This window comes from Caretta caretta, chromosome 2 (assembly GCF_965140235.1).
Source record: "Caretta caretta isolate rCarCar2 chromosome 2, rCarCar1.hap1, whole genome shotgun sequence".
Classification (NCBI taxonomy): domain Eukaryota; kingdom Metazoa; phylum Chordata; order Testudines; family Cheloniidae; genus Caretta; species Caretta caretta.
This window is the reverse complement of record NC_134207.1, coordinates 226,192,159-226,206,120: the sequence shown is the minus strand read 5'-3', so window position 1 is coordinate 226,206,120 and position 13,962 is coordinate 226,192,159. Positions and strand designations below refer to the sequence as shown.

The following is a 13,962-nucleotide window of genomic DNA, read 5'->3' as shown; positions in this document are numbered from 1 at the left end:
AATAAATTGGTTAGTCTCTAAGGTGCCACAAGTCCTCCTATTATTTATTAAGTACTTCACTGTCACACTCAGTATCACTCAGTGGGAAGTAGGTCCACTCCTATTTGCACCCTTTCTCCCTCTTCCTACCCCATGCTCATCTCTGTTTCTGTCCCTATTCCTTGTCTTTGCATCTCTCTTTCTTTCTTTATCTTTGCATTTTCTTCTCTGAAACATTCCAGTCACTGACATTGAAGTGCTATTTTAGTTTGCACTCCAGTGAAATTAAGGGGGACCACAGAATTCATGTCTTTGAGAGCTATTGTTTCAGGCTGTCTGCAGACTGAGGCTTGTCTACTGAGAGAAATTGATCGGCATTACTAGTATCCTTATGGTGCTGTAGTTATACCTGTACAACTCCCCATGTGATGAGTCTGTTTTGGAATAACAGTGGGCATTTTTTTTGTTAGTTTATGTTGCTTCAATAAGCTAAACTGAAAAAAAAAAAGCTGCTTTTATAATTACTGGTATAATTATTATTGGTGTAGTACATTTCCCCGTGTATATAAGCCCTCAGAAAGGCCACACTGCATAAGTTGTTTACTTTTGGTTCACATTTGGAAGGTTTTCTTCACAATCATGAGAGCTAAGGAAATGTACATTTTAAAAGGCAAGTTAATATTCTCCACAATCTGTATATGTCATAAGGGCCACACAAATACATCATGTGGATCAGCTCTGACTCATAGGCCATATGTTCAACACCTCTAGTGTATGTGCATGTTGCAAAAGACAGTTCCTACCCCAAAGACTTGACAGTTGCAGATGATCTAAGCACAAGTGCCTGTCTAGTGCTTTTTAAATTGAGTTAGCTAACATGATTTGAAACATTCCTTCACAGATGGAATGGACACAATGTAATACCTGTAAAATTATGCTAGTTAGCTCTGTTGTAACCTAGGTGGTGTGCCTTGCCCTACACCAGGGTTTAAAAAAGTGTTAGTTAACCTGTGTTAGCTAACATGTTTTGTGTGTTTTTTTTTAAATACTCACCTCTTATTTTAGCCTAGACACACTCTAAGGCCCAGTCTTGATTGGCCAAGAGATCATCATGTTAGCTCAACTGAGTTAACTTAACATAATCAAGAAGCCCTCAACACTCATCAGACTAACACATTTGAAGCTGTGTTATCTGGCTGTGTTTTAAAGTCTTGGGGAGGGGGGTGGGCTATGTTTGGACTTGAAGAGTCAGTGTGCCTTGTCCATACTATCCTTTTAACCATTAGTTATTAGGTGTTAGGTAACATTACCCCTTTAAACCTACTCTAGACAAGCTCTACAAGACTCTCTTCTCTATCTTTGACTCCTACACCAATTGCATTTCTCCAGAATGCCTAAGTTAACTGTCCCAAGGGTGCAGCTGATAGGAGTTGGAGACAAGTTGGAATTGGGTGGTGAGATCTCACTCTAGAATTTACTCCATCTCAGCCTCCTCTCTTGTGTAAGCATTGCAAACCACTGCTGTTGGAAGTGAACTCTTGCTTGCTTGGCATTCACCCTCCCCTGGCTTAATTCCACTTTGTGTATGTGCTCTAGATCACAGTGCAGTAGGGTGGTGCGGCATATAGTAGTCCTAATGAGTAATTGGTATTTCTTGCCAACTCAATCCCTACAGAATGCACCCATGCCACAGTGACAGGCACCCCAGAATAATAATTAGTAGCTGGAGATCTACAAATTGTTTTGCCTTGGGTTTAATGTACAATTCAGTGATGCTCTTAATCTTTGATGGCATGAGCTGTGGTAAAAGTGGGATCTCCCTTATGGTCTGCCCTGTTAAAAGCCACTGAAAGGAAGATCAACACAAACAGCCGGCAGACCAGAGGGCCCCTTCCATCCTCTGTCCGTAGCCTTCGGGGTGAGATAAGCCACAGCCTCGCTATGTGAGGTCTCTTAAATCCACTAGCCCCTCTCCTCAGCACCAGCTTCTTGATGCAACCACCCTCCTAGACCCACCAACCCCAAACCTTGCACCATCAGCCTGGTCCCACCAACCCCCCCACCCCCGCACCTGCGCCCATCAGCCTGGTCCCACTAACAAACCACCCCCCCTGCATCCATCAGCCTGGTCCCACCAACCCCGCCTCCCCTGCACCCATCAGCCTGGTCCCACCTTCCCTGCACTCATCAGTCTGGTCCCACCAGTCACTCCTGCCCCGCACCCATCAGCCTGAACCCCCAACCCTCCCCCACACCCAGCAGCCTGGACCCACCAACTCCCCCTGCCCCCTTGCGTAAGAACATAAGAACAGCCATACTGGGTCAGACCAAAAATCCACCAAGCCCAGTATCCTGTCCTCTGACAGTGGCCAATGGCAGGTGCCCCAAAGGGAATGATAGACATGTTATCATCAAGTGACCCATGCCCTGTCACACAATGCCAGCTTCTGGCAAAGAGAGGCTAGGGACCCCATTCCTGCCCATCCTGGCTAATAGCCATTGATGGACCTATCCTCCATGAATCTACCTAGCTCCCTTTTGAACCCAGTTATAGTTTTGGCCTTCACAACATCCTCTGCCAAGGAGTTCCAGAGGTTCACAGTGTGTTGTGTGAAAAAATATTTTCTTCTGTTTGTTTTAAACCTGCTATTCATTTCATTTGGTGGCCCCTTTTTCTTGTATTACGAGAAGGAGTAAATAACACTTCTTTATTTACTGTCTCTGCACCAGTGATTCTAAAAGCCGGTCCACCGCTTGTGGAGGGAAAGCCCCTGCCGGGCCAGGCCGATTTGTTTACCTGCCGTGTCCGCATGTTCAGCCAATCGTGGCTCCAGGCCAATGGGGGCTGCGGGAAGGGCGGCCAGCACGACCCTTGGCCCACGCCGCTTCCTGCAGCCCCTATTGGCCTGGAGCGGCGAACCGCGGCCCGTGGGAGCTGCAATCGGACGAAACTGTGGACGCGGCAGGTAAACAAACCAGTCCGGCCCGGCAGGGGCTTTCCCTGCACAAGCGGTGGACAGGCTTTGAGAACCACTGCTCTACACCACTCATGGTTTTATAGATCTCTATCATATCCCCCCTTAGTCGCCCCTTTTCCAAGCTGAAAAGTCCCAGTCTTATTAATCTTGCCTCATACGGAAGCTGTTCCATACCCCTAATCATTTTTGTTGCCCTTTTCTGAACCTTTTCCAATTCCAATATATCTTTTTTGAGATGGGCAGACCACATCTGCACGCAGTACTCAAGATGGGGGCGTACCATGGATTTATATAGAGGCAATATGATATTTTCTGTCCTATTATCTATCCCTTCCTTGATGATTCCCAACATTCTGTTCGCTCTTTTTTGACTGCGGCTGCACACTGAGTGGATGAGTTCAGAGAACTGTCCACAATGACTCCAGCGGCCTGGACCCAACGACCCCAACCCCCTGGTCCCAGCAGCCCCCAACCCGCAGCCTGTCCCCCCAAATCCCCTCCCCCACACCCAGCAGCCCGGTCCCACCAACCCCCCTTCGGACCCAGCAGCCTGAACCCCAGGCCCCGCATCCATCAGCCTGGTCCCACCAACGCGCCCCCCCGGACCCCCTAACAGCCTGAACCTCCCTCCCCCCCCCGCCGCCTTTCCCACCAACCCCCCCGCACCCAGCAGCCTGGTCCCCAGCCCCCCGTATGCAGCCCCGCCCCTGCCGGCCAGCCCTCGCCCCCGAAGGCCACCGCCACCGCGCTCTCCCGGCCGGGCTCCCTCGGCCAATCAGCGAGGCGCGCCGGGGCGGGGGCGGGAGCGCGGGCAGGCCGGGGAGGGGAGGGGAGGGCGGCGCAGCGGAGGCTGCTGGAGTTGCCGCCCGGCTCGGAGCTGGCGGGGACGCGGCCGCTGCTGCTGCTGCGCTAACCGGGGCGGGTCCGAGCGGCCGGCGGCACCCGGGCAGGGCTGCCCCCTTCTCCCGCGCGCCTCGGGGCACCCCCGCCGCTCCGAGCTGCCCTCCCCGGCTGCGCCCCGCCCGGGCTGGCTCCGGAGCCCCGACGGGAGGCGATGAGCCTGCCCTGGGCACCGCGGCGCGCTCCCTCCCCGGCGGTGTGAGCGGCGGCGGCGGCGGCGGGGGAGAAGGGGGTCCCGCGGCGAGGGGAGCCGGGGGGCGGCGGGCGATCGGGCTCCTCCCTCCCCCCGCGCTGGGCCGGCGCCGCCGAGCTGTGCCATGCTGGACGCGCAGTCCGCCGAGAAAAGCAGCAGGATGAAAAAGTTGCGGAGAACTTTGTCGGAGAGTTTCAGCCGAATAGGTGAGTCGGGTCCCCGGCCGCCGCCTCCGCTCTGCCCCCTGCGCCGCCTGCCCCGGCGCCTCGGGGGGCATCCTGGCATCCACGCGTGCTGCCCACGCCCACGGGGAACCGTCCGCTTGGCAGGAGACCTCTGGAGCTGGGGGGGGGGGGGGGGGATCACATCCCAGGGAGCTTAGCCTACTTGGGGGCTACAGGACTTGGCCCTTCATCCCTAAAGAGTCAGGGCTGTAAACTCCAGCCCCTCCTTTTGTAATGAAACTAAGTAGAGGGATGTAGAGAGGGACAAGGTGGTTGAGCTAATATCTTTAATGGGCTCAACTTCTGTTGGTGGAAGAGACAAGCTTTGGAGCTACACAGAGTTCTTCTGTTGGTCCAATAAAATATATTGCCCACCTTGTTTTTCTAACATCCTGGGACCAACAGGGCTAGAGCAACACTGCCTACAAGGAGAGAGAGATCTGACTAATAAGTGAGCAGAGCTGGAAGGGGCTTGTGGGGTCAGTCTAGGCCATTGGCATCACTTGTCTGTTTCCCTACAGTATAGGGAAGGACGGGTAGGTCCATTAATCAATATACTGTTTCCCTACAGTATACTGAGGATGTCTTTTAACATAGGTGACAAAAGGAAGTGGTATGGAACTGGTAGAATTACTTTCTTACGCCTAGAGGATCAGATTTAGTTATGTGTTAGCTTTCTTGTACCTCCTTGCCTCAGCCTACCTCATGCCATCTTTTTTCTCAGGCCTCTATCTCCTAATTTTTCTCTCCCTCTACTTTAATTTTGTTATCTCTGTAAATATATTATTTAGCTCTGCACAGGAATTTGGGATGGAGTTTGCCTGATAGATGCTAAACTGAAATTGTGCTTTATAAGTAAAGATTCTTTCTGCCCGTCTAACTACTTATCAAGTACCATTGTGCTTTACAAAGCTGCTATGCATTGTGTTTTACAAAACTGAAAAACTCTAGCAGTGTTCTGTAGATAATGTTCCTATAGATAATGAGTGTTCCTATAGATAATGTTTGAAAACTAACAAAGATTTCTCAGTACCTTCTGAAACTCAGATGCTACAGCATGAGCCTGCAATTGAATTGACTGAAAAGAAATAAAATTAAAATTGACTAGTCTGCTTTCAATGCTACACTGAGAGATCTAGACAAAAATAAAAGCACATCTAGTAGAAAAGTAAATTACTTTTAATGTTTGTCCAACAGGTAAAATGTTTGTTAAAAAATACACCACCAGACAACATCCCCTTAAGGCTGAGGCATGAGGTCGGAAAGCAGATGATGATAGTTAAGCAGTGATGGTTAGGAGACTAAACAAAAGAAGTCTGTCCATCATCTCTTGCTGCTAAATCCTGTCATTCTCTTGCTGATGTAAACCGTGTTGAGATAGCATGTTATACTTTGTATTGCTGACCTTATCATCTCCTGGCATTACTATCTAATTTTCTTTTTGGTATCAGGTTGCTTTGCCTTAAAAATTGTTATTTACTGATCTTCTTGGAATTCTTTGTCATTGTTCTCTGCACTTTAATATTTTTCATTCAAATTGACATTTTATATCTTTGGCATAATACATAAAAACAACACGAGCACGTTGGGACAAAATTAGAAAGGCCAAGACACACAATGAGATTAAACTAGCTTGGGGCATAAATGCCGAAAACATTTTACAAATATATTAGAGGCAAGAAGAAGACCAAGGACGGGTAGGTCCATTAATCAATAAGGAGGAAAAGACAATAACAGAAAATGCAGCAGTGACTAAGGGTTGAATGCCTTTTTTGTTTTCACCAAAAAGGTTAGCAATGATTGGACAACTGACATAATGAACATCAGTGTAAATGTAGTAGGATCTGAGGCTACAATAGGGAAAGAACAAATTAAGAATTACTTAAGCAAATTGGATGTCTTTAAGTAAGTAGGGCCTGATTAAAATACATCCTAGAATTCTTAAGGAACTGGCTGAAGAGATCTCTAAACCATTAGCGATTATCTTTGAGAGCTTATGGAGGACAGGAGAGATCCCAGAGGACTGGGAAAGGGTACTATATTTGCCCTTTTATAAAAAGGGGAATAAGGACAACCCAGGGAATTGTAGACCTGTCAGCTTAACTTTGGTATTCAGAAAGACAGTGGAGTAAATAATCAGTTTGTAAAAACCTAGAAGATAACTAACAGTCAGCATGAATTTGTCAAGAACAAATCATGTCAAACCAACTTAATAGCTTTCTTTGACAGGATAACAAGCCTTGTGCATGGGGGGAAGCAGTAGATGTGAGATATCTCAACTTCAGTAAGGTTTTTGATACTGTCTCATATGATCTTCTCATAAACTAGGGAAATATAGACTAGACGAACCTATTATAAGGTGGGTGCATAAATGGTTGGAAAACTATACTCTGAGAGTAGTTATCTATAGTTCCCAGTCAAGCTGGAAGGGCATATCAAGTGGGGGTCCCGTAGAGCGGTGGCTCTCAACCTTTCCAGACTACTGTACCTCCTTTCAAGAGTCTGATTTGTCTTGCGTATCCCCAAGTTTCACCTCATTTAAAAACTACTTGCTTACAAAATCAGACATAAAAATACAGAAGTGTCACAGCGCACTAGTACTGCAAAATTGCTTACTTTCTCATTTTGACCATATAATTATAAAATAAATCAATTGGAATATAAATATTGTACTTACTTTTCAGTGTGTATATAGAGCAGTATAAATTAAGTCATTGTCACTATTAAATTTTAGTTTTAACTGACTTTGCTAGCGCTTTTATGTGGCCTGTTGTAAAATTAGACAAATAACTAGATGAGTTGAGAAGACCTCTGAGTATCCCCAGAGGTACATGTACCCCTGTTTGAGAACCATTGCTGTAGGGATCTGTCTGGGTCTGGTTCTATTCAATATCTTCATAAATGATTCATAATGGCATAGAAAATACTCTTAGAAAATTTGCAGATGATACCAAATCAGGCTTTGGAGGACAGAATTAGAATTCAAAATGATCTTGACAAACTGGAGAAATAGTCTGAAATAAATGGGATGAAATTCAATAAGGACAATGCAAAGTACTAATCAAATGCACAAATACAAAATGGGAAATGACTGCCTTGGAAGGAGTACTGCAGAAAAGGATCTGGGGTTTAAAATGGATCACAAACTAAATGAGAGTCAACAATGTAATACTGTTGCTAAAAAAGCAAATATCATTCTGGGATGTGTTAGCAGGAGTGTTGTAAGCAAGACACGAGAAGTAGTAATTCTGCTCTACTCAGCCCCAATAAGGCTTCAGCTGGAGTACTGTGTCCAGTTCTGGACACCACACTTCAGAAAAGATGTAGACAAATTGGAGAAAGTCCAAAGGAGAGCAACAAAAATGATTAAAGGTCTAGAAAACATGACCTCTGAAGGAAGCTGCGGAAAAAATGGGTTTGTTTCTTCTGGAGAAGAGAAGACTGAGGGGGGACATGATGACAGTCTTCAAGTATGTAAAAGGTTGCTTTTAAGAGGAGGGTGTTAAATTGTTCTCCTTAACCACTGAGGGTAGGACAAGAAGCAATGGGCTTAAATTGCAGCAAGGCAGTTTCAGGTTAGATAGTAGGAAAAGCTTCCTAACTGTAAGGGTAGTTAAGCACTGGAACAAATTACCTCGGCAAGTTGTGGAATCTCTGTTCTTAGAGTTTTTTAAGAACACGTTAGAGAAACACCTATCAAGGATGGTCTAGATCAGGGGTGGGCAAACTATGTCCTGGGGACTACATCTGGCCCTTCAGACGTTTTAATCCGGCCCTCGAGTTCCTGCTGGGGAGCAGGGTCCAGGGCTCGTCCTGCTCCATGTGTGCCATGGCTCCACGTGGCTCCCAGAAGCAGCGTCATGTCCTCTGGATCCTACGCATAGGGGCAGCCAGGGGGCTCCGTACGCTGCCCCAAGCACCGGCTCTGCAGCTCCCATTGGCCAGGAACTGCAGACAGTGGGAGATGCAGAGGTGGCGCCTGTCGACTGGGCAATGTGCAGAGCTGCCTGGCTGCGCCTCTGCACAAGAGCCAGAGAGGGGACATGCCGCTGCTTCCGGGAGCTGCTTGAGGTAAGCGCTACCCGGAGCCTGCACCCCTGAATCCATCCTGCGCCCCTGCCCGAGCCCTGATCCCCCTCCTGCTCTCCAAATCCCTCAGTCCCAGTCCAGAGCACCTTCCTGCACCCCAACCCTAGCCGGATCCCTCACCCCCTGCCCCAGTCCGGAGCCCCCTCCCACATCCTGAACTCCTCATTTCTGACCCCACCCCAGAGTCCTTACCCTCTCACACACCCCAACCCCCAATTTTGTGAGCATTCATGGCCCACCATACAATACCTAGATGTGGCCGGTAGGCCAAAAAGTTTGCCTGTCCCTGGTCTAGATGAGCAGTTCTCAAACTATGGGGCAGGCCTTCCAAGGGAGGTGTGAGCTCTATGCTTTTTATTTATTTATTTTTTTAAGAGTTCTGGCTATTAGCCCTGGGTGGCAGGGACTTATGCAGAAGGGTCATGCGTAACCAGGAGGTGGGGATGAAGAGGCTAACCAGAGCCTTGCCGCGCAGGGGCTGACAGCTGGAGCCCGGCACCCAGGCTCGGGCTCTCCTCTCACCCCGCCCCTCCCAATCCCTCACCTGGAGGTGGCAGGGCTCTGGCTGTCACCTCCAGGGTGGCAGCAGCAGCTCAGCAGCAAGGGTGACAATGGGGCACTAAGTCTGCTGTGAAAATTGATATTGACAAATATCACTTTTCACATTGCCTCCCTTACTTATGAGCTGCTGCTGGCACATCCCTGCCTTCAGAGCTGGGCGCCCGGCCAGCAGGCACTTCTCTCTGCTCTGTCTTGAGAGCTGGGTGGTAGGAAGGGGTGTAAACAACTACAGTACAAAGAAAGGGGGCCCGATCAAATAAGTTTGAGAATCACTGGTTTAGATAATATTTAGTCTTGCCTCAGTGCAGGGAACTGGACTGGATGACCTATCAAGGTCTCTTCCAGTCCTACATTTCTGTGATTATTTTTGGTGTGGTGTCTAAATCAACTAGTATCTCATTTTCAGTTCACACAAATAGCATAAGAATAGTCGTTGACTGCAGCCAAAAGGGGGAGCAGAGCAGCTTGAGAGGCATGCAAAGGTGTCTTAATTTGAGCTGTCTTTGTTCTCCCATAATTCAGAGCTGCTGAGCACAAGGGTGGGCCCCTGGCTGCTCTAAATTACGCTGTTTGCCAATGGCCCTGAGTGGCAACCTTGGATCACTGGGTGCAGACACACCTAATTCCCCTTGTCATGCCTCTTACCCTGACTGTGGAGATGGGGGTAGGCTCAGAGCCATTATGCTCTTCATTATGCACTGTCTCACCAGAGGATTCCCACACAGTGGTCTGATCCCATTGTGGCTGGCTCTGCTAGTTTTAAAGTTGCTTTGTGCCAGTAGTACAATGTGAAGTGGCCTGAATGTAGGAGAGAATGTGGCATGTAGTGTCCTTGTGATGTGAATCTACTACAGTTACATCAAGAGGATGCTAGACCGTATACTGGTGCCATAATTTTTGGTGTGTGTTTTGCAAATCAACTCCTTACAAACCCTAATATTTAAGAACTGTAGGCTTTTAAATGGAAGAAAATATCTGAATCCAGACAACACCTTTCCTTTGTCTTCCTGTAACATTCATATTTATAAAGGAGAAAATGATGCCAGGAGGAATAATAAGTTCCAAGTTTGGAGCAAATATTTACATCCGCATCATAAATCCTTGTATCCCCATATGAAAATAGTGTTTGTATAATCACACATGTCCAGAGCTAGTAATATGCTTTTTAAAAAATAAAAAGCATAATTATGTATTTGGTGGATCTGATTGATCAAGTAGATAATAGTTAAAATATATAGCCATGGAAGTTTTGCTTTTTAAGAAACCAAGACTAAGTTTTGTTTTTTTTAAAATGGGTGTCTAAAGTTAGCTTCTTAAATAAAGCCCTGATCCTGCAAAGACGTAAGCACAGGCTTAACTTAATGTATTGTGAGAAGTCCCATTGACTCTAAGTCTTTTGCAAGATCAGGGCCCAACGGGGCTAACTTCCAAAAATTTTATTTCCACTTGAGTCTTCTGAACATTGGGCAGACGTGCTGTGACTTGAGTCCAAGCCCCGTCACTGTATAGTGTGGTGCAGCTCAGGCTGTAGACCTCTGTCGGTCTATTTGGTGAAGTATGGACATCTTAGCACAGCTGTCAGATGCCGGGTCCAGCAATTGTAAGCCCAGGTTAACAATACAGTGCAGACAAACCTATTGAGACTGATCCAGAGTTCAGTGAATTCAGTAGAAAGACTCCAGTTGAGTTTATTGGGCTTTGGATCAGGCCTTACTGAGGAGCTTAAATGTAGAACCTTTTTTGGAAAAACTTGGTCCAAGTAAATTAAATATACAAAGACCCAAGTCTACTAATAAAATGCTTTGGCAATAGTAATGGCTATTATAAGGACAGTGACTGTTTGTATGTGCATTATCATACATTGATTCTTTGGGTTGGCATCAGCATGTGGGGCAGTTGGCTGAGCTTACTCTAATAATTGGGTCTTCTCTTAAGAACATAAGAATGGCCATACTGGGTCAGACCAAAGGTCCATCAAGCCCAGTATCCTGTCCTCTGACAGTGGCCAATGGCAGGTGCCCCAAAGGGAATCAGATAGCTGCAGCGGCACAGAAGCCAGCAAACAGAGCTGTAAACAGGGGAGTTTGGGTGGGAGTTCTGTTAGAGGAGAAGGTATTTGTAGGTGGTGGTGTTTTGGTTTGGTTTGTGTTTCCCAGATTAACAGGATTTAGGTGGGAAGGCAATGACAGGTACAGAGGCAGCAGTGGGAGTGACCGAAGTAGTAGAAGACACAATGAAGATGACTGGTTGTGGAAGCTGCGGTATGTACATGATCCTGGAGGGGGTACCTGAAAAGAGTTTCGTCTGCATGAAGTGCCACCTGATAGAGCTGATGGAAGAAAAGATCTGAGGATTGGAGATACAGGTGGAAAGTCTGGTTGAGTTTAGAAGCGGGTTTGAGCAGATTATGGAGCAAAGACATGAGGCGACTGAAGGGAAAAGCTCAGTCTTGCAGATGGAAGCAGGACCAAAGAACTCTGAGGGGAAATTGCTGGGTGAAGAAAATAGACAGTGGAAGCATGTGACTAAGAGAACCAGGCAGAGGAAAAGACGGGCTAGTGAAGGAGAAATAGAGCTCAAGAAGAGGTTTACAGAGTTGGAAAGTGAAGAAGGGGCTCAGCAGGTGGTCATTGAAGGTGGAAGGGCAAGGAAGAAGAGAAGAGCGGCTTGTCCTATAGGAAAAGGGGAAGAGTCAATGGAGACTACACCAAATATGAGCCACAGGAGGATACAGGATGGGTTGAAGAGGATTACAAGGGAGAAAAGGAATGGAAAGAACTTGCAGCCAGAGGGAACAGGGGATAGACCGGAGAATCGCACCTTTACCAGGAAAAGGCAGTTCAGTGTGATCGGGGACTTCTCACTGAGAAGAATAGACAGGCCTGTAACCAGAGCTGATCCAGAGAACAGAAGGATGTGCTGTCTACCAGGTGCTAAGATACGGGATGTGGACCTGAGGTTGAAGAGGATCCTAAAGGGAGCGGGAAAGAATCCACTGATCGTCCTTCATGTGGGAACAAATGATACCGGTAGATTCTCGCTGGAACATATCAAGGGAGACTATGCCAGGCTGGGGAAGACGCTTAAGGAAGTCGAGGCTCAGGTGATCTTTAGTGGGATTCTGCCCATTCCTAGAGAAGGGCAACAAAGGTGTGACAAGATTATGACGATCAACAGATGGCTCAGGCAGTGGTGCTATAAGGAGGGCTTTGGGATGTATGGCCACTGGGAGGCATTCATGGACAGAGGACAGTTCTCTCGGGATGGACTTCATCTGCGTAGGGAGGGAAATAGACTTCTAGGATGGAGGCTGGCACAACTGATTAAGAGAGCTTTAAACGAGGAATTTTGGGGAGATGGTTGGGAGATGTCCAGGTAAACTCCACGCCGGATTTTAGCATTGAGAGGGAAGAAAACGAAGTAAGAAAGGATACAGCTGTGGGTAGGAGAATGGACATGAGGAGGAAGAGCAGTGTGGATACCAGTCTAATAGGTCATGCTGGCTGTAGAATGTCCATGCCTAATCAGGTAAAGAATGTGAGCGAAGCGAAACAGCAAAAATTAAGATGTTTGTACATCGCTGCGAGGAGCCTAGGTAACAAAATGGAGGAACTAGAATTACTGGTGCAGGAAATGAAACCAGATATTATAGGGATAACAGAAACATGGTGGAATAGTAGTCATGATTTGAGTACAGGTATTGAAGGGTGTGTGCTGTTTAGGAAAGACAGAAATAAAGGTAAAGGTGGTGGAGTAGCATTGTATATCAATGATGAGGTAGAATGTAAAGAAATAAGAAGCGATGGAACGGATAAGACAGAGTCTGTCTGGGCAAAAATCACATTGGGGAAGAAAACTACTAGATCCCCCCCTGTGATAGTGCTTGGGGTGTGCTATAGACTGCCAGGATCTAATTTGGATATGGATAGAGCCCTCTTCAATGTCTTTAATGAAGTAAATACTAATGGAAACTGCGTGATCATGGGAGACTTTAACTTCCCAGATACAGACTGGTGGACAAGTGCTAGTAATAATAATAGGGCTCAGATTTTCCTAGATGCAATAGCTGATGGATTCCTTCAGTAGTTGCTGAATCGACAAGAGGGGATGCCATTTTAGATTTGGTTTTGGTGAGTAGTGAGGACCTCACAGAAGAAATGGTTGTAGGGGACAACCTTGGTTCAAGTGATCATGAGCTAATTCAGTTCAAACTGAATGGAAGGATAAACAAAAATAAATCTGCGACGAGGGTTTTTGATTTCAAAAGGGCTGACTTTTAAAAATTAAGGAAATTAGTTAGGGAAGTGGATTGGACTGAAGAACTTGTGGATCTAAAGGCGGAGGAGGCCTGAAATTACTTCAAGTCAAGGTTGCAGAAACTGTCAAAAGCCTGCATCCCAAGAAAGGGGAAAAAAAAATCATAGGCAGGAGTTGTAGACCAAGCTGGATGAGCAAGCATCTCAGAGGGGTGATTAAGAAAAAGCAGAAAGCATACAGGGAGTGGAAGAAGGGAGGGATCAGCAAGGAAAGCTACCTTATTGAGGTCAGAACATGTAGGGATAAAGTGAGAGAGGCTAAAAGTCATGTAGAGTTGGACCTTGCAAAGGGAATTAAAACCAATAGTAAAAGGTTCTATAGCCATATAAATAAGAAGAAAACAAAGAAAGAAGTGGGACTGCTAAACACTGAGGATGGAGTCGAGGTTAAGGATCATCTCGGCATGACCCAATATCTAAACAAATAGTTTGCCTCATTCTTTAATGAGGATCTTGGGGATAATGATAGCATGACAAACGGGAATGAGGATATGGAGGTAGATATTCCCATATCTGAGGTAGAAGCGAAACTCAAACAGCTTAATGGGACTAAATCGGGGGGGGTCCAGATAATCTTCATTCAATAATATTAAAGCAATTGGCACATGAAATTTAAAGCCCATTAGCAAGAATTTTTAATGAATCTGTAAACTCGGGGATTGTACCGTATGACTTGCTAACATAGATCCTGTTTTTAAGAAAGGAAAAAAAAGTGATCCGGG

General features: G+C 46.6%; 1 protein-coding gene across 1 annotated transcript in view; it reads left to right on the top strand.

Annotated features, from left to right (window-relative positions):
- The first annotated feature begins 3,830 nt into the window (after positions 1 to 3,830).
- Positions 3,831 to 13,962, top strand: part of CDK14 (cyclin dependent kinase 14) — a 503,511-nt gene continuing 493,379 nt past the window's right edge. The window contains exon 1 of the mRNA XM_048838104.2: positions 3,831 to 4,256. Within this exon, the coding sequence (XP_048694061.1) occupies positions 4,175 to 4,256 (82 nt within the window). The 5' untranslated portion in view covers positions 3,831 to 4,174. The remainder of the gene's footprint in view (positions 4,257 to 13,962) is intronic.